Genomic DNA, 24,884 nt, shown 5'->3' with positions numbered 1-24,884 from the left:
TTTTAAAGCTGGTTTCTTGAGCACGAGTGGCTATAGAAGCCTTATGGGAAAAATAGAAGCATCTATTCCACTGTGCATCAGTGAATCGTTTATTCAATTCACGTTCCCAGGCTTTGCAGAATGGGGGGGAGCCGTTGTGTACATTGGGTGAGAAGCAGATGATAGCATGTGCAGGGGGTGTGGGGGAGGCGAGGAGTCGCTCTAAGTCAGTCAGTGAGCGGTGGAGGTCCGCGTGTTTCTTCGTAGTAGTGTAGAGAGGTTTCAACTGGTTGTATTCATATAGTTGACAGGTGGAAGGCGTAGCGTTCGGTAATATTGTTGTCAGTGGGAGCAAAGAGGACATGTGTAATATAGGGAGGACGATGGAGGAAGCCACCAAGAAATAAGCGATGGCCTCGGCCAGGGGGAAACTCTGGCTTGTCAGTAATTGGAGTGAGTGGACCTAGAGCATCTATGAGGGATCCATCTGACCCCGCTGAGCGAAATGCCATAAGGGTTTGTGAAATAATGAAAGTAGTACGGAGTGTATTTCTCTGAAGTGAGTGGTGTGTGAAGGGGAGGGTAGAGAGCGTATTAGGGCAAATGGCTTGAGCCAGGCGCAGCCATGATTTAGAGTTCCGGTTGTGAAAGAGATGGAGGATGCGCGCATGTGTTGCTGTCAAATAATAGAGACGGCAATCCGGCAAACCCACCCCACCCACAGCCTTAGGGCGAATGAGAACAGCCCTACGGAGTCAAAAGGATGAGGATGGGGATGGTCTGCAGGAGATATAATAGTCTGGGAAGCAGTGTCATTTTTAAAATGTTTATTCTTCCAAACCAAGAAAATTCCTGTTTATTCCAGGTGTTCAGGTCTTTATGGAAGGAGGAAGTTATTGGTGTATGATTGTGACATATCGGCCATAAGTCGTATTCCCAGGTATGTTATGCCCTTGGAAGGCCATGCGAAGGGGAAGTTAGTTTTGAGAGTGGCAACCAGTGGGTCTGGGAGAGACACATTAGGGGCTTCCGATTTGGAGAGATTTCAAAGCGTAGCTAATCGGTCGAAAAAAAAAAAAAATGTAAACTGCTATTATGTCCCTCTATGTGAATACATTACTCCTAGCAATTTTTTTCAATTCAAAGTAATTTTTGCAGCTTTTTTTCTTGTGAAACCGTCCACATCTATTTTCTCCCACTTCCTGATTCTGGCAGTTGCTAGGGGCGTGTCTTACTGTATGTGATGTTACGATTTGTCTGTATCTTTCATGGGCAGTGAACTCTGAGGTATAACTACAATACTGTGAGTGTGCACTGAGCCATGCACAGCACATTATATATAGAGATATAAATATCTCTGCACACTCCAGAAGAAAGCAATTAGAGTTTTTCTTTTTCACTCTCCCTGGCAAGTGCAGGGAAGATAAGACAAATTATCTTTTCTGATGCTAATTAGCAGCTCAGATTACAGTGTCCTGAGACTGTGCCTGGATGATTCTCCCCCTTCCCTCTAGCAAAGGGACCAGTGCACACAGTCTCTTCCATGCACTCTGCTTCTATACACTACACCGTTCTCTAGCAGCAGAGAGACCTTCCTGACGTCAGATGTGCACGCCCCCATAGTGACATCAGGATGGGGCCACCACCTACCCTTACTCCTAGGCAGCAGAATCCGTACACTGATACAGTCAAACAGTGTACGGATTTCTGCTAGAAACATGAGAAATACAAGAAATAAAATGTGGTAAAAAAAGTGTCAGAGTGGCCATTTAAAACACATAGAACACAAAAAGGAGCCCAAATTCATTAATAAAGTATATTACAAAATATATTTATATTACACATGCTGCTAGAAAATAAAAAAAGTTGATCGAACATTTAGTTACGCTTTAAATTTGGACCATGCTCTAAAATCGAGGCAATTCTGACATCAGGGACGGAAGGGAGATATATGGGTTCGCGAGGTAGACTAGTAGATATTCAGCAAAAACCGAGCACTTAGGTCGTGTGAACTCAGCCTATTTTCAGACGTAAACGAGGCGTATTATGCCTCGTTTTACGTCTGAAAATAGGGCTACAATACGTCGGCAAACATCTGCCCATTCATTTGAATGGGTTTGCCGACGTATTGTCCAGACGACCTGTTACTCCATGCCATGGATGTCCGGATTGCCCCGGATGGAAACCATAAAATGTTCCATGACTAGTACATATAGGAGAGGGGACAACCCTGCCTAGTGCAATTGTGTATTGTAAAGGGCCCTGAAAGGGAACCATTTATTTTGAGTTGTGCAGAAGGACACTGATAAAGGGCTAGAATTTTCGTAATAAAGGAACGGCATAATCCTGTGTGATGTAGGGTGGTATGGAGAGCGGGCCAGGAGATTCTGTCCAATGCCTTTTTGGCGTCTAATGAAAGAATCATGAGAGGGAGTTTGTGGGATTTGGCATGGTGGATGAGGTCTATGGTCTTGAGTGTATTCTCGCGGTCCTCACTGCCAGGCACGAATCCAACCTGATCAGAGTGTATCAAGGTGGGTAGGTGTTTGTTTAGTCTATTGGCCAAAAATTTTGCATATATTTTGATGTCTACATGGAGTAAGAAAATGGGTCTATAACCGGCACACAATTGGGGGTCTTTGCCTTGTTTAGGAAGGACATCGACACGGGCAAAGGTAGAAGGGAGGGAAGAGGACCTCAGGGGAGATTGCGTTAAACGATTTGAGTAAAAGGAGAGACAGTTGGTCAGCGAAGAGTTTATAAAATTTGGCAGTATAACCATCTGGTCTAGGGCTCTTCCCCCCCCCCCTCCCCTGGTAGATCTTTTATGACAGCAAGGATCTCTGGAGCGGAGAAGTCTCTCCATATCGGAGGTGTTTTCTACGGATAAACGGGAAAATGGAGAGGGAGGAGAGTCCTGTACATTGAATGGTGGGGATGGATGAGGGCGTGGTTATAAAGATTGGAGTAGTAGCTATGGAAATGTTTAGCAATATCTGGCGCGGTGTGAGCTAAGAGGCCTGTTGGGGATTCGATACTAGGAATATGAGATTGGGAAATTTGGCCTCTCATCGCCTGGCCAACATGCACCCGCTCTTGTTGCCATATTCATACAATCTACTACGGCAAATTTGTAAAGTTAGTTTATGGGCCGTGTCCAGAAGACGTCTGGCCTCCTGCCGAGCACATTGTAGATCTCGCAAAATGGAAATAGAGAGGGAATGTTTATGGGCACGCTCAAGAGAGGAAACCTTCTGTAGGGCAAGTTTAAGAGTGTGGGCCCTTCTCTTTAAGTTGGGTGTCATGTTTGACAAGGATCCCCCTAAGTACACATTTGAGGGTTTCCCACTGTATCACATGGGATATGGTGTTATGGGAGTGATCGGATACAAAAAATGATCGACAGATTGTTTCAGGTCAGAGAGACAGACCTCATCCAGGAGAAGGCTCTCATTGAGCCTCCACATCCAGGAATTTCTGGAAAGGGAGTTGTAAGGTACAAAATGTTGGGGCATGGTCTCACCACAAGATATTGCCAATGGATGTGGACATGCAGAGAGGAGTGAGAAAGTGGGTGCGGCGTGGTTGGGGGAATGAAGGCCTCGGGAGTAATGGACCTCTGTACTCACAGTCTGGCGTTAATGACCTCTGCTGTGCAGGCGGCTGAGGAATCCCCTTCACCGATGGAACCTCAGAACCAGGAGGCGTTGGAGGATGCTCGCTGGGTTCCTGCAGGCAGGAGTCAGATTGCAGTGCAGTAATTAAGGTAGGATCCCTCCTCAGCACCATAACCGGTGACCAGGCCGCAGCATGCACCAGCGGCCTGGGAGATGCTGTATCCAGGGGCTGGTGGACGTCAGGGGGGTCCGCTACAGCAGATAGCGCCTGGTCTCCGACCTGCAGGAGGCCGGATCTCTGAATTTCCAGCGGGGCAGGTGGTAAGAGCGCCATTTGAAAAGGATTCCGGGTAGACTGCGCACAGGCGCATACAGGATCCGGTCGGCCATCTTGCACGGCTGCTGTCGCGATGATTCGCATGGCAGCGTCTTCCCCCGGTGAGTAGGAGGGTGAGAGAGGGGGTCACCATCGATAGGGCCTCTTGAGCTGGCGGAGGCACGGTACCGGCAGGCGGGGGATGAGGGAGGAGACAGGTGGCCATCTTGGGCCTGGGTTCTGGCAGCATGGTGGAAAGAGTCCTGGAGCTGTGGCGGCATAGTCCGCCCGAAATATGCCCCAAGATCGCCTTGTGGAGAGGAGGAGCGAGTTACGGGCTTTGCCCTCGTTTTTTTTTGGAGGCTTTCCCCATGCTGGAGGTCGGATGCTAGTTGATTTAAAAAAAAGTGTTAACAGGGAGCTCTCGGTCTTCACTCACCCATAGCCGGCCACGCCCCTCAAAATGTAGCATTTTTTTAATGACATACCAATTCCTGATACGATGCCCATGCTGCCTCCTTACTCTCTGGTTCAAACACGGGACTTCAGGCACTAAAAGCCTACAAGTCCTGGCATCCTCCTCCCCCCCCCCCCCTCTAGCTTTAGTTGCCATACCCTCCAACTCTACTCACTAATATTTTCTCCCTGTGATACGCCCTTGTGACTAGTGACACGCCAGCCCCATTCATCCACATGACCTATGATGTGTGGGAACACACCAACACCTTTTTTCCCGTGTGACCAGTGTCGCGCGGACACAGACTGAGGGGGAGGTAGTGTTCAGAAAAACGACAGGATTACATGACCGATACTAGGAATAAGGTTATGCAATCCTCTATTCTAAATGCAGGTGCAGCAGCACAGATCACTGCCCTAGCCTGACTGATAGCTGTCAACTACACAGATACATTGGGGCAGATTTAATAATACTTTCTAAGTTTAAGGGTATGTTCACACGCTTAACAAAAAACGTCTGAAAATACGGAGCCGATTTCAGAGAAAACAGCCTCTGATTTTCAGCCGTTTTTTAAGCTGAAAATGAAGCTTCTTTTAAGGGTATGTGCACATACGTATTTCGGCCGCAAGTACCGGACCGAACACAGTGCAGGGAGCCGGGCTCCTAGCATCATACTTATGTACGATGCTAGGAGTCCCTGCCTCGCTGCAGGACAACTGTCTCGTACTGAAAACATGATTACAGTACGGGACAGTACTTCCACGGAGAGGCAGGGACTCCTAGCATCGTACATAAGTATGATGCTAGGAGCCCGGCTCCCTGCACTGTGTTCGGTCCGGTACTTGCGGCCGAAATATGTCCGTCAATTACGGACGGAATTAGTGTGTGTGCACATACCCTAAGGCGTTTTTCAGTCTTCAATGGAAAATCCGCTCCAAAAACGCCTCAAGAAGTGACATGCACTTTTTTACGGAGCGTCTTTTTACGCTCCGTTTTTTATAACAGCGGCGTAAAAAGACGCCCCGTATGAACTAAATGCTGTTTTTCCCATTGATTTCAATGGGCAGATGTTTGTAGGCGTTCAGCTTCCGTTTTTCAGGCGTAAACGCTCCGAAACACGCCTGAAAACACTGCGTGTGAACATACCCTTAGACAGCGTAAAATTCAGAAAACGTACAAATTTTATCAAAGTGGTGCGTGCTGTATGATAAATTTCCTGCATACTGCTAGACACTTCTCTTCCTCATACCGCCTATTACTTGGCTTAGTTCATTCCAGTTTGTGCTTGCCCCGATTTACACGTTAAACGTAGGACCAAACCATAGTGTGCAGCGCCTTAGGTGCACACTATCTAGACCATTGTGTCTCTACAGGTCTTTGAAGGCGTTTTATTTTGCTTCAACATTGTCTAGATTGCATTTACACTACTCGCTCAATTAAAAAAAATAAAAAAATACATGTCAGTACAAGCATTGCTGTGGCGTTGGGGGGGCTCAGTTTTTGGTGGAGTCCGAGTTGGAGTAGAAATATACCGACCCCAAAAATAAAAATATTAAAGATGATCTGCCACTAGTTTAGCTAGGAGATTGGGCAAAACTGATCTACTAGGTGCTGTCACACTGATAACATTCCTCCCAACTTTCAAGTATCACAAAGAGGGACAACCAAGGTGGCACGCGTAGGGGCAATTTTTATTTTAAACCACGCCTTTAATCCCACCCAATCTTCTCCCATATACACCCGAGTCAGTCCACACAGTATCATGCTCCCATAGTGACTCCCACACCGTATAATGCCAAATAGCTGCCTTTACCCAGTATAACACCCACACAGATGCGCCCATGCAGTATAACGTCCACACAGATGCCCCCCATGCAGTATAATGCCGCCTCAGCCGCCCCCATACAGTATGCCGCCTCAGCCTCCCCCATACAGTATAATGCCGCCTCAGCCGCCCCCATACAGTATAATGCCGCCTCCTAGTGCCAGATCCCACATATAAAGTACCAGTGCCCATGTAGATAGCGCTACCCCCCCTGTAGATAGCACCTTCGGGACTCCCTCTAGGAGCGGAATCGCCAGCCAAAGCATAGGCAGGGTATTCCACTCCTAGAGGGAACTCCTGATGTCATTGTTCATATGCGACAGGGGCTACTCCTAGCTCGGAATCCCCTGCCAGAGCGTTTCCGACGCTCTGGCCGGAGATTCCGTTCCAGTAGGAGCCCCTGACGTCACTGTCCATATATAGACTGTGACGTCAGGTTTTCCCTCTAGGAGCAGAATCCCCGGCCAGAGCGTCGGCAACAGGGATTCCACTCCAGGAGTAACCACGGACATCACAATCCATATATGGTCAATGACGTCAAGGGCTTCCCCGGGCACAGAGCTTAAAAGTAGCGCTGTGCCCGGGGATTCCTCAGCAAATGGAGGAGCTCCCTCTGCTTCCACGCTCTGAACTAATACTGAAGCAAGGAGCTGACCGTTCCCTGCTTCAGCATTGGGATCAACTGTATCTGCGTCCCAAGTACGATATACGATATGCAAATACAGTTACCATTCCCGAACGCATCTAACTGGTGATACCTCCGGTTGACTCATCTTTCATATGCCACCAGAACCACTATTCTAGGTGGTCCACAGCCCGAGATATGGCTATTTTAAGTGATCCCCCTTCCCTCCAGCCTTATAGTCTCACACTGTGTGAAGCAGCTTCATGTTGATAGGACAGCGTCAGAGGCTGTGAGGTAGCTCCACCTCAGGAGAGTCGCTGGTGTTGATGCCCACTTGGCTAGTATAGCCTATGTATTAGTATTTGCACATTTCGAAAAAAAGCTCATAACTTAAAATAAACGTTTCGGGACACAATTTTCACTAGCATTATCAGTGTGACAGAACCTATTCGATTAGCTAGGAGATTGGGCATTACTAAAACTAGTGAGATCCTCTCTAAATATTATTCATATTTTGACAATTTATTAAATGCATAGCTTGTTACATATTTACTTTCATAGAAATATTAATCATATAAATATATGTGATGTTCTATCAATCTAATATATATATGGAAATATTGGTTATCAGCTCTCCGTTGTGCCCTCTTCTTCATACCGCTGCTCAAAGGCACCTAGTTAAAATATCCAAATCTGTGCTATATGAAGTTCCTCCTCTGAAGAACAGGGGATGGAGGGAGTTCACTACTGGGCGCCGTTTTAACACTTTGGTGGGCCCGGTGCAAAAGTTTTATGCGTGGATCGCTGAGGGTTAATATGGTCTTTGTTCCAAGTGATCGGGCTGCACTGAGAGTTGTAAGTACCAGGGCTATGTTGTAGCGTCATGTACTTATCACCCGGTCTCCCACTACTTTCCTCCCCGGTCCCCATCCAATCTAGGAACGCTGCAGAGTTTTCAGTGGTGATGCAGCAAGCCTCTGAACAGAACTACAGGAGGGAGAATGGCCAGAATGACACAGAAGACAAGAAGGAAGACCGATAACCAATAAAAGGTCAAGGACACAAGGGCTAACGGGACACACACAAACAAACAATGCTGCTCTCCCCATCTTTGGCTGTCCGTTCCCAAACCCTCCTTACAAGTTTTCAACTTTGCGTCCTTTGGACACAAACAGTTAAAAATGGTGCCACCACCAGCTGCAAGAGCACCGTTTGCCCTATGGTTAAATCGGTCCTGACTGGGCGTGCCCGCAGTCATCTCATAACTGCTAGAGAGAACAAGAAGGGAGTCTATCCCCAGAAATTTGCCTATCAAACCAGCAACGGAGTAATATAGTGTAGCCTCACCTGAATCTAACGCTTTTTTCATTTGCCTCCTTTGCAGAAAAATCACTTTATTCAATATATGCAAATTAGCTTCTTGGAGCAACAAGAGAATCACCATCGCTTCAAACCGCTGTGGCTTCTATCCCCAGGCCGTCCCTCCCTCATTGCTTAAGGAACTTCAATTATCTCAAGAGTATAAGACAAATAGTAAAAAAGTATTAAAAAAAAATGGGAAACTTAGATGAAAAGTTCATAAGCGGTGGAATAGAATATTCGATCATATCGCTCCCAGTCGAAGTCTCTTCTATAACCGAAATTATTTTCCTTTCCTTTTTTCTTCACACATTTTTTTCCCTGTTTTGTCGGGTATTATAGGTATTTACCAAACTAATATTAAGAAAATTATCATTATTATGGAAGAGAAAAAAAAAAATAAGAAAAATCCAGCATATGAATTGAAAACTAGAAAGGTGAGGAACAAGGAAGGTATTGGACATTCCCTGGGATGAAAGCTGAAATAAGTAGTTCAGACTGATGTGAATATGAACTGTGACAAAAGCATAAGTTGAACAGGCAACAGTACGGCTTGTGTTCAAACCTTTCCTGCATGAATAGATGTCAGATGAAATGACATACCGCACATAACAGACTCGGCATTGTGCTCTATGCAAACACATGGCCTTAGAGAAACTAGATCAGATTAGCTTCCAGGACCACACCGGAGGTACATACAAAAAGACAGATTTAAAACTGGTAAGAAAAGGGGGCGTGGCTTGGCGCGCAACAGGAGCAGTCGCATGACTTGAGAGCTCCGCCGTGGTCCCGTGCTATATTGATCCTGTGAATATCCTGATCGTTCCTTACCTTCATCATTACGTCCCAGAGATCCAGGCAGCAGTCGGGCGGTAAGAGTGGAGTTATGGGCCCCACGAGAGGTCAAACGGCCACGGAAAAGCTACAGAGCTATGCCCGGGAAGATACCAAAGATGGCGGCCGTGCTTCTCTGCAGCAGCGCTCAAAGGGCAGTGAGATGCCTGGCGGGACGACATCTTCAGCAGTGGTGGAGGAGACGGAGCCGGAACCTACACCGACGGAGGTGATGAATAAACTCCTGGCAGCCATATCAGCATGCAAGACCTCGCTGACCGGTAAGATGGAGGAGGTGAAAATTGATATAGGCCTCATCAGGCAGGATATGCAGGCCTTGAGAGAACGAGTGACGCATGTGGAGGATAGAGTGTCGGGGGTGGAAGACAGGATGGCGGCAATGCCACGTGCGATTACGGATCTGGAATCCGTGACAGAGTTATTAAAACAAAAAAATGATGATTTGGAAAATAGGCTGCGCCGGAATAACATCCGGATAATAGGAATGCCTGAGAAGTCGGAGGGCCAAGATCCGGGCGAATTCATATCTAAGTGGTTGAAAGAGATACTGCCAGATGCACCTTATTCGCAGGCCTTTGCAGTAGAAAGGGCGCACAGAGTGCCGGCAAGACCACCTCCACCGGGGGCCCCTCCGAGGCCGATGCTGGCCCGGTTGCTTAATTGTAACGACAGGGACATGATCCTACGTCAAGCCCGCAGACTGCAAGGAATTAAGTATAATGGCGTTGCTATATCCATATTCCCGGATTTCTCGGCTGATCTACAAAAGCGCAGAGCTACGTTCATGGCGGTGAAAAGGCGGCTGAGGGATCTCAATATCCCATATTCTATGGCGTATCCTGCAAGGCTGCGGGTAGTGGATAACGACCGTTCTATCTTTTTTAACTCTCCGTTGGAGGCCGACGATTGGGTGAGAGGGAAGAGATCGCCCCGCCGCGTGTGATTCCTTTGGAGGGTGAGGATGGAAAGTGCTGGAATTTAAAGATGGTGCTGGAGTTCCTCATGCGCCTGATGCAGGCTAAAAGGTTTCTTTTTGCTGGTTGGTCTCCTGTGTTTAAGGAGGGATTCCAATGTTACGGTTCACCCAGCTTGAAGATTTATCCGGCGGGTGGATAGATCCGGAGGCCCTGAAAAGGGTCATTCTTATCCTCCCCATTTCATTTGGATGCACTGCCGGGACTATCAATCCGTTACTATTCTGTTCACGGAGCTTGGCCTATACTGGGAAGTAATGATCCGGCCGAAGTGAAGAAGGGGTCTCAGTTGAGAAATCGCAGGAGAGATCCTGGTATCTGCACAGGAAGCATATTGCGGTTAAATATTACTGATGTATTGTTTAAACTGATGATTGATTTATAGTCCTCCTGTACGAATTTATGGAAAGGGCTTAAGATGTAATGTGGTGTTTGAAGATGCAGATAGGGAAGGATACGTTAACACTGCCTAATAGCACGGGGCCTTCCCCGTTACTCTTTGGTGCCACGAGGAGGGCATGATTCGGCAATGGCCTATGTGTCATCTCGCATTGCCGATACAATTTACTGTATATATGTTAGTTCTGTCGTTTATGTTTTCAACGCCGTATTTAGGCGAAATTATACTCATTTATGAATGCAAATGTCTAAAAAGTCATACAGTGCAAAGAAGGTGGGGAAAGGTCGCTAGGGAAAGTATATTGGTATTATGCAGGAGTCGGGAGCCATCTTCCCTCCGAGGCAGGCATAGTTTCCGGGCCCACTAATGGCGTCTATACCGATCGTGTCTTGGAATGTACGGGGGCTGGGTACCCCGAGGAAAAGGGCGGCCATTTTTGCATGTATCCGTAAATTTAATCCCTCTATAATATGTCTGCAAGAGACGCATTTAATCCCAGACAAAGCGAGATTATTGCGTAGACCTTGGATCCAATGGTCTTCACACTCTTTTCATACGTCCTACTCCCGGGTAGTATCTGTATTAATCCACAAATCTCTGAGGTGGGAAGTGGTCAAACTTAAAGTGGATAAGGAAGGTAGATATGTGTTTATACATGCTTACATCGACACTATACCATTTGTATTACTGGGCCTATATGTTCCTCCTCCGGCGAATACACAGATTTTACATGAGGCTGCCGCATTTGCTGCCGCTTATCCACAAGCCACGGTACTGGGCATGGGGGACCTTAACATGGTCATGGATCCCAAATGTGATAGATTTAGAGGGGAAGTGGATTTTGGGGCTGCACCGGTGGCTCCAACAGAGTTGAATTTGCTATTTCAAGAAATGGGTTGGATAGATATATTTTGATGCAAACATCCGAATGTAAAGATATACTCATGTCATTCTATCGGTAGGAATTCCCTGTCCCGTATAGATTATATCTTTGGGAACGCTCTAATGGTTCCGATGGTAACGGATATTTCTTATGAAGTAAGGGGAGTGTCAGACCACTCTCCGATAGTAGTGCGATTCAATCACCCAGGGCCTGTGAGGATTGGTAGTTGGAAAATTCATCCATTCTGGCTCACCCTGATAGGGCCGCAAGATCGCATACCAGATCAATTGGAGGTTTTTCAAGATACCAATAACTCATGTGATAATCTTAATATTTTATGGGATACCCTGAAGGCCTACTTGAGAGGCTGCTTGCGATCTACAATCTCCTACATAAAAAGGGAAGCGGCAAAGGAAGAGGGTCAGTTGGCAAAGCAATGTAAAACATTGGAGGGCGAGTATATAGAAAACCCATCTGAAGCAAATAAACATGCATGGCTGACGATGGGCCGTAAATACTTATTATTACTACAAGAAAAAGCGGATAGGAAACTGTTTTTTGCTCGGCAAACCTATTTTGAATTGGGAAATCAATCAAGTAAATTGCTGGCTCATTTAATTCACCATAGCTCTCAGAGCTCAGCAATACTAAAGATTAAGGACAGTCAGGGCCGTGACTTGACTGATACCCCTAGTATAGCGGCCTGATTCACCCAATTCTATAGGGACTTATACTCCTCCCAGTCTACGTATGATTGGTCCGAGTGTGTATCATACTTGGAGGAATTGAAATTTCCACAGTTAGATGAGGCAGGCAGGGATATGTTAGAACTTGATATCATGGAAGACGAGGTTACACAGGCATTGAGGGATATGTCGAAGGGTAAGCGGGCCCGGACGGGGTACCATTGTTGGTATATCTTCGTTATTCTGACCAGCTCATTCCCCCATTATGCTCTATGTATTCGTATGCCCGGGGGGAGGGAAAACTTCCGGACAGTTTCTATGATGCCACAATTGTAGTGTTACTAAAACCTGACAAAGACCCTATGGACTGTAGTTCTTACCGTCCTATTTCATTACTGAATCTAGACTACAAGATACTTGCAAAGGTACTGGCAAATAGACTGAATAAGGTGATATTACAACTCATCCACCCGGATCAGGCAGGTTTTATGCCTGGGAGGTCCACATCTGACAATATACGCAAGGTTCAAATTTTGGCTCAAATAGGAGAGGCACTGAAGGAGGACTGGGCAATGGCATCTCTTGATGCGGCCAAGGCCTTCGATTCCGTTGAGTGGGCATATTTGTTTGAAGCATTGCAGAGGTTTGGTTTTGGCCCGATTTTCATTAAATGGATAAAAATCCTGTATAAGGATCCGAGGGCACAAATTTTGATTAATGGTATAATGTCCCCTTATTTTCAACTCCGTAGAGGTACTAGGCAGGGGTGCCCTCTCTCCCCGCTATTGTTTGCAATAGCTATTGAGGCTTTGGCGATACGTGTCAGAACGCACCCAGAATATCGGGGAATAGTGGTGGGAGGACGAGAGGAGAGGATTAGTTTGTACGCTGATGACGTGATATTGTATATGTCATACCCGAAGGACAACTTGGGGCTAGCTATTGAAATCCTGAACCAATTCGGTAGATTTTCTGGCCTACATGTTAATTGGAACAAATCATTTTTCATGCCTTTGAAGGAAGTGGGGTGGGCGAATGCCGAGCACAGTCTGCAGGTGGTGTCGTCATTTAAATATCTGGGTATTATCATAAACCGAGACCATAGGCAGGATCGAATTACCAATATATTGCCTCTGTTAGATTATATTAAGCTCAAATTCAAGGTGTGGGGGGCACTTCCACTGGTAGTGACGGGCCGCGTAAATTTAATTAAAATGGTTATTCTGCCAAAATGTCTGTATGTTCTGGAGCACGCAGCCATACCAGTATAGAAGGCCTTTTTTAAATCCCTACATGCATTATTCCCGGCTTTTATATGGGGATCCAACAGATCCAAACTTAGCTTGGCTACTCTGCAGAGACCTAAACAGGAGGGAGGAATGGCACTGCCGGACTTGTTTATGTACTATCTAGCTGGGCAGTTGAGGTATCTACAGCTATGGACAGGGCCGGACCCGTTACCAATGAGGGAACAACACCTCGCTACATATTTGAATCTAACACACCTTTGGCCAGTGCTAGAAAGCTCCCCGGGAACTTATAAAGAAATGCTCCCAATCCACAAGGTGGCAGTGCAGGCATTGACGGCTGCCAAACAAATTTATGCAGATATACAGGTGGACATGCCACTATGGGATAATCCCCTTCTTTCACATCTAATGGAGGGGCAGGCCCCCCCTTTCTGGGATGGCTTCTATTGCAAGAAGTATTGTTCATGGCAAGGAAAACCATCGCACTTCGGTGGATGGATCAGAGACCTCCTAGGGTGACGAAATGGAAATCGCTGATCAATTCCATTATTCCATATGAGTGAGTATTATATAAGAAAAAAGAGGGTGTATTGGTAAATTTTATAAAATATGGCAGATTTGGTGTGATTCATCGTGTACCCTGTATACTCCGCATAGATTCACAGACCTGAGGGACCAGTTGCTGCAACCTTGAGGAGGGCGGATGTTGCATGATTGGTTACTTATAGGATTTCTATATTTTGTCTGAAATAACTCAAATTGGCCTGGAAAAGTATTTTGCCCGCTGGGATGTTATTACTGAGGGTTAACTATGTGATCTATTAGGTTATGACATGTTAAATACCACCATAGCCACTATGCCTCTGTGTTCAAAATTTGTATGACTACATAAGTGTTTATTTTCGGTTATGTACTATGGACATTTGTATTGTACAATTCTTTCAATAAAACGAGTTTTAAAAAAAAAAAAAAAAAAAAAGGTCCTAAAATAAAATAACGAAAAAATATAAATAAGGATGGTCTATATTATTCAGTGACAATGAAAGCACTAGAAGGGGTTGTAAAAATCTGGCATTTTTCTCTATAGAACTTCTAAAACATCCAAATAAAAGCATGTACACAAGGGACATTAAAATTAAAACACCAGACAAAACCCTGTGTGAAGGAGGCCAAATAAATGGAAGCAGCCAAGCAAGCTCCCATAGACTTGAGTGGAGAAAGCTGGAAACCCCTACCTTTGGATATGCCATAAATGTCTATAGTGAAAAAAGCCTCTTTAACCTCTTGGTGACATATGCCATACATGTACAGCGCTGGCACTATGTAGTTCGCACATGCGCCATAAATGTACATTTCATTTGGTGTGGGAACAGGAGCTGTGCCTGCCACCATCTGCAGCAGGTGTCGACGGTCGTATTTCTTCTGACACTCTGCTGCAATGGCCGGGTATTTGTTCTTCAATAAAACGAGTTTAAGAAACATTAATACAGTAATTTGGCAACAAATAAGCCCTGAGCTGCAATGTCAGGAAACTATTTATTAGGACAGATCAATCATCAGAAAGGGAGGCCCATGCCTTTAGGTGTCAGATTGAGGAGGTGCCCAGCACACAGTAAACGTATTTTATATAGCTGGCACAGAACTTTGCCAGGTTTAAATTAGGTAGTTTATATTCGGTATTATTAGATTTTGTTTGCTTTGGGCAGATCTTCATGTGAGTGGTGGGACTCTGCTCTCGTCAAAGACATGACAATTGTGCAGGAAGCCAACACGAGGGCAAGTCATTTATTCATATTCTAGATTCCTTCCTGTAACAAGCCTCCGATTGTCATAGTTATGTGCCCAATATTAACGGCCAAACAGTGGTCACAAGTAAAGCGGAGGAGAACAGTGCCCGACTAACACACAGAATGTTGGTTGCCAAACGACTGTGTACAAGCCTGCAGAGATATGGACCAAGCTTTATTACTGCTGACCCAGCGCTCAAAAGAAAGCAATACTTTGGCCAAAAAGGAAAAGCAGGAGACTTGAGAAAATTCTATAGGTCCACAACTCCATCCACTACAGCAGCCATACTCGCAAGTGACCTCAGGGAATTGCACAATCTGAACATCATGTTCTGTCTGTTTCTCAATCTCTAGCCCTATAGCATTAGGAATTCAGACACTATATGATATGTCTAGACATTACATAACGTGTGGGTCAGCTCTTTCTGCTATCCTGTAAACAGCCATACTGCCATGTAAATATGTAAACTTCCCCGAGCTGTAAAAATATGTAAATAGAATGGTGACATGGGAAAGAAAGGATTTTTGTAACAATTCCCTAAATATTTTATTGATGCTAATACTTTTAAAATGTACACCAAATATAAAACGAACCATGATGTACATAAAGACAACAGGATTTTTCAGCCCTGCATTCAGAGAAAGGTGTGAATAATTTCAATATAGATTTCCTTGCATGTCTACTTGGAATAAGGCACAACAGTAGCGGACAACATCATACAGATAACTCACAGTTATAACTTATACTAATAGACACTTACGAGATGTATGCCGGATAGGCAAATCCAATCAAGTTGCAAAGCAGAGACGCCCCATAACCGAACACCAAGTAAACTGCTACGATGCCAATGAATGCTGTTCAGGAAACAAGAAAACAAAATGATCCTTCAAATATCAGCAGATATACAGTATATGCAGAACAAAGACCCTCCATTACTCATCATGTCATGGGAGGAGAAAGCGCATTCCCTCAACCCAAACTCTCTGTGCCACAGAGGTGTGCGAGCTCTATGTAAACATTTCAGTCTGGGAAGTTTCTGCCATTGTGTCTCGTATACTGCAGTTCAGACATATGGCTGTCCTCGACACCTCGAATACAAGTGCTAGGTTACAACCCTAATTGTATGTAACTTTTTCTGTACTGCAGATGAAAGTGCGACATTCAACGATTCTACAGTCATATGGAAACTTTACTGTGATAACTCTGTTCTGCTTCTTACCTGCTGCGAGGAACCGAATCATCTTCCAGAGGGTTTGGCTGCAGCTTCCTATAGTGCACGTCAACGTTAGTGCTGCCAAGGCGAACTCCCTCTCTCCCCTCCTACACATGCAAATGACACACATTCCCATACGCACAGCTTCAGCTGTCGCCGTGCCATTACTACATGGGCCGCTCTCATTTTACACCGACAACAGCTTTTTATACCAGGACGGATCAGTACATATTAAAAAAGGAGAATCACAGCATAGAATTTAAAAAAAAAAAAAAAAAAAAAAAAAAAAAAAACAAAACACAACACTACGCAAAAGGTCTGGCATGTGTAGTCGACAGTTTTTGAATATAAAAAAAAAAAAAAAGTCACATGAACTCTATTTTGTAACACATTCACGTGGCCAACAAAGAAAACGGTTATCCATGAGGAGAACATTAAAAATTTTTTTTTAAAAAGTTGCCCTTTAAGCCTCTCCACAAACATTCACGTTCGGCTGAGCTCAGCTTGCATGTTTATGAAGTCGGAAAGGAATAGCGGTCAGCAAAACAAGCTAGTTTGGCCAACCGTTATTTAACCCCTTGGCGACATATGACGCACTATTACTGAAATGTGGCCAAGGGGAAGTATGGAGTGCGCTCACGAGCTGTGCACGCTCCATACTTGATTCTGCCCGTTTAACAACTTAAATTGTTAGAATCACGGGGCGCCCTCTCACTCCCCCCATGGCACGATCAGCCGTTTACAATGGTTGTTATGGCAGCCTGGGGACCTAATAAAGGTCCCCAGGTCTGCCATCTTTGTACTCCTTTGAAGCTCTGGCAGGGCTTCAAAGGAGACTGTATGTATCACGATATACTGCAATACATTAGTATTGCAGCAATTCATGCAAGCGATCCAACGATCGCTGGTTCAAGTCTCCTAGGGGGACTAACAAAAAAAAAGTAAAAAACGGTTTAAAAACAAAAAAAAATGTACATTTAAAAAATAAAAAAAATAAATCCTTTTCCCATTTTCCCCCTAAAGTAATGTTAAAAAAAAGTTAACATAACTGGTATCACCGCGTCCGTAAAAGTCCAAACTATCATAATATAGCGTTGATTAACCCGCTCAGTAAACGCTGTAAAAAATAAATTATAAAACACGCAAATTGCTGTTTTTTGGTCTCCAAAAAATATATAAAATAAATATATAAATAATAGGGATCAAAAAAAGTCGCATATACCCCAAAATGGTATCGGTGAAAACTACAGCTCGCCTCTCAAAAATTAAGCTCTCACATCGCTAAATTGACAAAAAAAACAAACTCATAGCTCATTTTTTTTTTTTTAGCAAAGTTTATTTTTTTTTTTTTTATTTTAATAGAATAAGGTGCACCTCTAGTTTTTACCACTGCAATTCATCAGAACCGGATTTCGAGCACCATAGGCGTCTAACTCTGTTCTCACAAACTGCAAGAGGTCCCGGTCTTGCGTCCGTCCTACACCCGTGTACAGGCGGCCTCAAACAAACAATCTACGTGGGTTGGATTTGCTGCAAATTATTTCCACAGAAAACCTGCAGATGTGCCACTGCGGCTTTTCCTATCCCCCCCCGCCCAAAAAAAATATTACATTTAAAATTCGCACTAGAGGATCTTGTTGCGTATCCTCAGCAAAACCTGCAACACTAGGATTTGATTGCAGATTTTAAACTTCCCCATTGAAGTCAATGGGGAAAATCCACAACAAATCCGTGCTTTCTGCAGCAGAAATTGACATGCTGCAGGTTTAGGCCGGGTTCACACGACCTATTTTCAGGTGTAAACGAGGCGTATTATGCATAGTTTTAAGTCTGAAAATAGGGCTACAATACGTCGGCAAACATCTGCCCATTCATTTGAATGGGTTTGCCGACATACTGTGCCGACGACCTGTCATTTACGCGTCGTTGTTTGACAGCTGTCAAACGACGACGCGTAAAATGACTGCCTCGGCAAAGAAGTGCAGGGCACTTCTTTGCAACGTAATTTGAGCCGTTCTTCATTGAATTCAATGAAGAGAAGCTCAAGATTACAAACGTCAAAGACGCCTTCGCAAAATGCGAGGAGGAACTTTTACGTCTGAAACGAGGTAGCTGTTTTCTCCTGAAAACAGTCTGTCATTTCAGACGTAAAAGCCTCTCATCGTGTGCACACACCCTTAATCTCCACAGAATAAAATTCTGCAGCGTGCAGATGAGATTTGTGGTTGAGATTCGCTTACCCTCCGATTTCCGGTGCGGTTTTGAAACTACGAACAGGTGTGTTTCTGCACACAGATTAGCCGCCTTCAATGGGAATAATCTGTGTGGCTAACCGATGCGGTTTTTCCAGCGGAATGCGCCACGGAAACCATTTGATATGTCACTTTTTTTCAGAAAGGCGGTTTGCAATTATGCCCGATGAAAAGGGCTTATTTTCGGACATTTTTCGGGCCGTAAACGGTCAAAAAAAAATAAAAAAAATCAGAAGCAGAACGCCTCCAAACATCTGTTTATTGATTTCAATGGTAAAAACAGCATTCTGTTCCGACGGGGCGTTTTTTGTTTTTTTTTACGCGCCCGTTTTAAAAAACAGCCGCGTAAATAAACGGCCGCGAAAAAGAGGTACGTCACTTCTTGAGCCGTTTTTGGAGCAGTTTTTCAGCGACTATGCAAAAACAACTCCAAAAACGGCCGTAAAAAAACGCGAGTTGTTAAAAGAACTTCTGAAAATCAGGAGCGGTTTTCCCTTGAAAACAGGTCCGTATTTTCAGATGTTTTTTGATTAGTGTGTGAACATACCCTAACGGGGTCATTTACCATTGAAAACAATGGGAAATATCTTGGGAATCAGTATGAAAATTATGCTGAGCGAACAGGGCCTTAGGGGGCAACAGTTTATAGTCTGTAATGTCATATGGGATGTGAAGTCTAGTCTCTAGCGAATGGATAGGTTTGCTCCTGTAAGCATATTTACAAGTGGAGGGTAAAAGTACTGAAAATAATGATATGGGGTTTAAAATGCATTTCTACTCTGAAAGAATAGTCTATACAGTGTCTTAAAGGCCAGGATCACACAATGTTTTGGTGAAGTATTTTTTTAACCAAAAAGTCAGAGGTGGATCCAAAAGGAAGCAAAGATACAGATCCTTTCTTTCGTGTCCACTCCTGTGTTTGGTTCAAGAAACGGAGCCAAAAACTGCACCAAAACGGTGTATGTGATCCTGACCTAGCTCAAACAGATGTACCTGCTATCATAGAAAGAGGAACATAATCTGTAAACTATTAACTGGAAAGGATAATCTCTGGGTATGATGCCTATAATAACCTATGATGCCTATAATAACGCACGTGCCCTGCACGATCTGAATGGATTTTTGGGTGTGATGGAGACTCTGAAATGCTATTAAATGAAACTAAGTACAAGGAGTGTGAGAAATGTTGAGTCTCATGAGGTTTATCACACTTCATGTTTTGCTATGCAGATCACGTCACGTCTACATTAGCGACAGTGTTGTGTTCCAATACAGCAGACAGAAACACGTTATTACAACATCACAACATTTAGGACTAAAATCAGGCGCTAGGTAGAGTTTAGTGTCTGTCTATACGACAAAATTTAACATTAAAACAAAGATAATTAATGCAGTGTCAGAAGACGACCAGAATAGTCACTTTCCATCCTACTTGTAATAAAGTTGATGGGAACCTACAACAGCCCTTCATTTATATAAATAAATATACCACTACTTTGTCAGTAATAGAAAGAAAAATCGCTGGTGACCTCCAGTCCTCCATTGTAGGGAGATTTGTGACAGGATCCTCACATCTCATCTTTCCGGACTGCTTTAATAGGGATATTGGAAGAATGGGAGGTTAGATCTAAAGCAGGGGTCTCAAGCAGGCGGCCCACGAGCTGCATGCGGCCCCTGAGGCGGTCATCTGCGGCCCGCGGGACACAGAGCCGCTAGTATAGACTCTGCTCAGGGACTCTGTGCAATTCCCTGACATGACTGTCCATATATAGACAGTGTTGTCAGGGTCTTCCCCAGAGCCCCGGGCAGAGCGCTAGTACAGGCTCTGCTCCGGGACTCTGTGGAATTCCCCGACATCGCTGTCCACATATGGACAGCGATGTCTAGGGCTTCCCAGAGCTGGACAGTGATGTCAGGAGCACAGCTGGAGTCCCAGGCAGAGTGCTAGAAGCGGCTCTACTCCAGCTATGGGCAAGCCCCTGACATCACTGTCCATATATGGCACTGTGGCAGCATCTACAGAGGGCAATGTGGCAGCATCTAAAAAGGGGCTGCCCAATCTTGACATTTGTGTGTCTGCCAAACGCTGCCAACTAAGCCGCGGGACTGCACACAGGACCTGGGGCAGGAAGTGAGTGACGTCACAGCGTGATCTCTCGAGAACACGCTGTGTGTCTGCACTGCCAGAAGCTGGGCGTTCTAAAGAGAAGTGGATGATACTTCTCGTCAGAACGCCCAGCTAGTAAAAGTAGTAAAAACGCCCCGATGTACGCACATAATACACGCCCACTTGGACTTTTACTTTTAAACACACCCACTTGGACTTTTGCAAGCCTCATTTGCATAAATACAAAAATGGTCATAACTTGGCCAAAAATGCTCGTTTTTTAAAAATAAAAACGTTACTGTAATCTACATTGCAGCGCCTATCTGCTGCAATAGCAGATAGGGGTTGCAAAATCTGGTGACAGAGCCTCTTTAACTATCTCTGAACAGAAGAGAAATTTGAGCTATTGACTAAGCATTTCGCATTGTCAATTTATTTGGGACACCATTGATAAGAGCTTCAGTATCATATTGGTCCTGGAGACCTCATAAGGGTGCGGTGTTTGTTGCAGAAATTTCTGAGAGTGAAAATCATTTCCATTCACCTGAATGGAACTTGCAGAAATCCATGTACCTGTTGCAGAAGCAACCCCATTCAGATGAATCTGCCATGTGTGACTGCACCCTATAAAGTTCTCATACGGTACTATTTGGGGTCCACTTGCATCACCCACTTCGGTCCCTGGGTTTCTCATTACCCTCTGTTGAGGGTGCCAAATCCCTTGTGACTTTGTACATACCGAGTGACCTTGCCTAAGGGCACGTCTCTGGATTAGGGACTGCCAAAATTTTAGGACAGATACAGGAATATATATCAAGAGAGACTATGCCCTGTACATTTTTCACCCTAATCTATTACAAATTTTAGCCGCCACACAAGTGATCGCTAAACTCCGTAGACAATTATTTTTAGTCCTGTTGGAAGTCAAAAGTGGCGTTTCCTGGTATATGGTCAATGAGAAACGCTCATACATCTTAGCAGACATCCAGGTAAAGTTCACCCAGGGGTGGTCCCCATTGCGGAATTTCTCACCCTTTGAGACACAAATAATACTAGTCTCTCTGCCCTCCAGGGGGCGTACTTTTGGCAAAATTGGGGCATATGTATCAATGGAATTACACCAGTTTTCTGGCATTATTGCACGGAGAAGAGAATGGTGTTCAGTTAGGCCAGATTCACACGAACGAGTGCAAACTTGGACATGAAAAATATACGTTTTTCACGTCCGAGTTGCACTTGTGCGGGTCCCGTTTTCACAGATCTCCATAGACTTGAGTCTATCGTGGGATCCGTAAAAACTGAAGAAAACAGGACATGTTCTATTTTTCAACAGACCCTTCACACGGTCCATTGAAACAACAGCCGTGTGAACGACCCCCCATTGAAATACATGCGTCCGTGTGACAGCCGTTGTTTTAACTGCCGTCACACGGACGTGTACTACGGTTGTCTGAATTCGGCCTAAATGTCAGGAAAAAAAAAAAAAGTAATATATCTTGGTGTGCGTTTTTTTTTTCCTGCCACTTTTCCATGTGAAAGATTACCGGAGAAACATCAGTCATAACCGGTTTGCTAAAAACAGGACTGGAACCTAAACACCAGGGAAACATAATGGAAATTACAGCCCGCGATTGCAGTCCCAGCCGGCTGCTCGCATTCTCGGGCCGTGCTCCCGTACAAAGTATGAGACATGCGCCATAATTCCCAGCACAGTTCTACAGCGCGGACACCCATCCATATCGATACAGAAAGGTGTCAGCGGCCAATAGAATTGAATGGGTCTGTATTATGGTCCGCAATTACAGAGAATTTTTACGCTCATGTCCATGGGGCCTAAGGGTGAATTCACAGCGACTGGAAATCGTCTCCATTCATCTGAACAGGGTTTCTTCTGCAGAAGGTGTATGGATTTCTGAAGATAAATGGAACTCCTTTTCATTTGCAGAAATTTTTGCAACAAAATCTGCCACGTGTAACTGCACACGAAGGCCTCATACGCATGACCGTGGCCATGTGCACGGCCGTGATTTTCGTGTTGTCCGGCAGCGGACTGTCAGCCGCGAGCCGCCCGCAAATCGTGGACCATGCACATGGTCGCGGCCATTATTTTCAATGAGCCCGGACAGCAGAACACGGCCGTAATAAGGCTTGCCTGTTCTTTCTGTGGTCCGGGCTCCCGGGCCATGCACGGACCGTGGACACCACGGCTGTGTGCATGGCCCCATAGGAATGAATGGATTACACCGACAGACATTTTTATAAAAAAATAAATAAATCCCTTTCAAAAGGTTTACATAGCCTTTAAGCCAAAACCAGGAATAGAACCGACAGAAGAAATATATAAAAAAGGACTGCTCTCCTGGAACCAATTCTGGTTTTGGCATGAAAAAAAAGGAAGCAAAATCTGCAGCAATCCTGCACTGTGTGAACAAGGCCTAAAGGTTAACTGTCACTTTTATGATATTAAACACAGTCAATTAGGGCTCATGCACAAAGTTGTAATATGGCGCCTATACAAATGGGTAAGCCCTCTACTGTGCCTTCGTATGTCTCCAATTTCATACAGAGGTTTTTTTTCTGATGGATTCCATATGAAACCGACAGGGAAAAAACAAAAACACGCCATTGCTTCTAGGGCAGAATATGTCCATATGTACAGCACCCGACGGAGCCAGCGCCGCAGCATTGGCACTGGGCAGCCCCGTACCAGGTAGCAGTCGTGGCTCGGTGCACTGCAGGAGCCTTTACACCTCTTTGGAAAAAGTTGTTGGTTGTGCATAATAAGCACTTTGTCCCTTTGTTTTTAAACGGTTTGTTTTTATTTTAAGAACGGTTTGACCTAAGGTTTTGTGACATTTTCTCCCAGTATTACGAGTTGTATGGAGCATAGATGAGAAGACGCCAGAGGCGGAGGCCCATTCATTGAATGGCGAGAGCAGCCACCACCATATGTTACCTGCCAGCTGTTACCACGTGGAATGCCAGCAGGTGTTTCATTGTTATTCTAGAACTAATCCTGTATAGTCAAATGAACGGCAACACCTGGCAGGTACGGATTACCCGCCCATCGCAGGCAAAGACCACAGCTGCCCCCGTACCACATCGTTACGTCGTGGACGAGGCCTGGGGCTCATTGTGCAAATGGAGAAAGATGGATTTTGGGAAGCAGCGGGTCTTGGCTGGGATATTGTAGCCACAGTTGCATTTCACAATATATCATTTTACGAGAAAATGCCTCAGATTTGTGAGATAAAACGTGTCAAAATGAGGAGTAGGCCACACATGAGACCACATACATACACAAGCTATTTGCGGTCATACATGTGCATCACAACGGATGGAACATAAAAATGTCTCACAGCTTTCATGCATACAGTAGAACAATTGCGACATTTCCCTCCACCGACATTTGATACAGAAGCCCCGACTTTCTTTACGAGTATGGCCAATTTAGCCTACAAAGGAAGTGATAACAGAGAGCACAAGCGCACCTCGCCCAGGTGTGACTGCGCTCACTGGTATAGCCGCCTTTGTCATATAGTACGAGGAGCGCACACATCAGCTGATCCGGTACAGATGCCATAGTCAGCAGGGCTGGGCATGCACGTCTCACCCAGTGCTATGTAGCGCCGGTTCACCCCGGTCTTGGCCTCGATCTTCTCCAGCAGGTCGGTGCAGACATTTTTCTGGTTGAGGAACTTGTCGAAGCTGTCCTTGAGTGCTGCAGCCATGCTGTGCTCCGGGAGTGTGCTCGCTGTGTGTGATGGCTGATGTGTGACACTTGCAGCAATGCTCGGCCTGATGATGATGGGAGGGAACCAGCGGGCGGAGTTTAGTGGGAAGCTGACTTTCTCGTCAGCATTCAGGCCAAGTCAGGGAGACACGAGCCGTCAGCTGGCAGCCCGCCCTGCCCTGCTTCTTTTTCCATTCCCAGTGCAGCAGCAGCAGCAGCCACACCCAGAGCACATTGCAGTGCTGCCAGCACCGGACCATTGGTTATAGGGATGAACAGAGTGATGGAGGGGGCGCTGTGTGTGATATCCTTCTCCTCACACACTGTATACCACGCTGTGCTCATTGTACTCCTGTTAGTATGCTGTAGTAATGATACCAGAAAGAGTAGACGTGGGGCAGGTGCCAGCAACCAATCAGTTTACATCTTATTTAACGCAGACCGGTTTACAAAACATGGTAGAAGGGATTTGATTGGTTGATATGCATTGGTTGATTTGCTCCATCCACAGTTCTGTGGATGGGGCAATCCATTTTTAGAAAGAGTGACATTGGCATCATGCAGT

At 45.2% G+C, this 24,884-nt stretch overlaps 1 protein-coding gene across 1 annotated transcript in view; it reads right to left on the bottom strand.

Moving 5' to 3' along the window:
* Window positions 1-24,627, bottom strand: part of REEP5 (receptor accessory protein 5) — a 46,433-nt gene extending 21,806 nt beyond the window's left edge. The window contains exons 1-2 of the mRNA XM_075854827.1: window positions 24,200-24,627; window positions 15,775-15,868 (exon numbers count right to left, since the gene is read on the bottom strand). Coding sequence (XP_075710942.1) covers window positions 15,775-15,868; window positions 24,200-24,317 — 212 coding nt within the window. The 5' untranslated portion in view covers window positions 24,318-24,627. The remainder of the gene's footprint in view (window positions 1-15,774; window positions 15,869-24,199) is intronic.
* Window positions 24,628-24,884: the final 257 nt, after the last annotated feature.

Source organism: Rhinoderma darwinii, chromosome 1 (genome assembly GCF_050947455.1).
Source record: "Rhinoderma darwinii isolate aRhiDar2 chromosome 1, aRhiDar2.hap1, whole genome shotgun sequence".
Classification (NCBI taxonomy): domain Eukaryota; kingdom Metazoa; phylum Chordata; class Amphibia; order Anura; family Rhinodermatidae; genus Rhinoderma; species Rhinoderma darwinii.
This window is presented reverse-complemented; position numbering and strand designations above follow the sequence as displayed.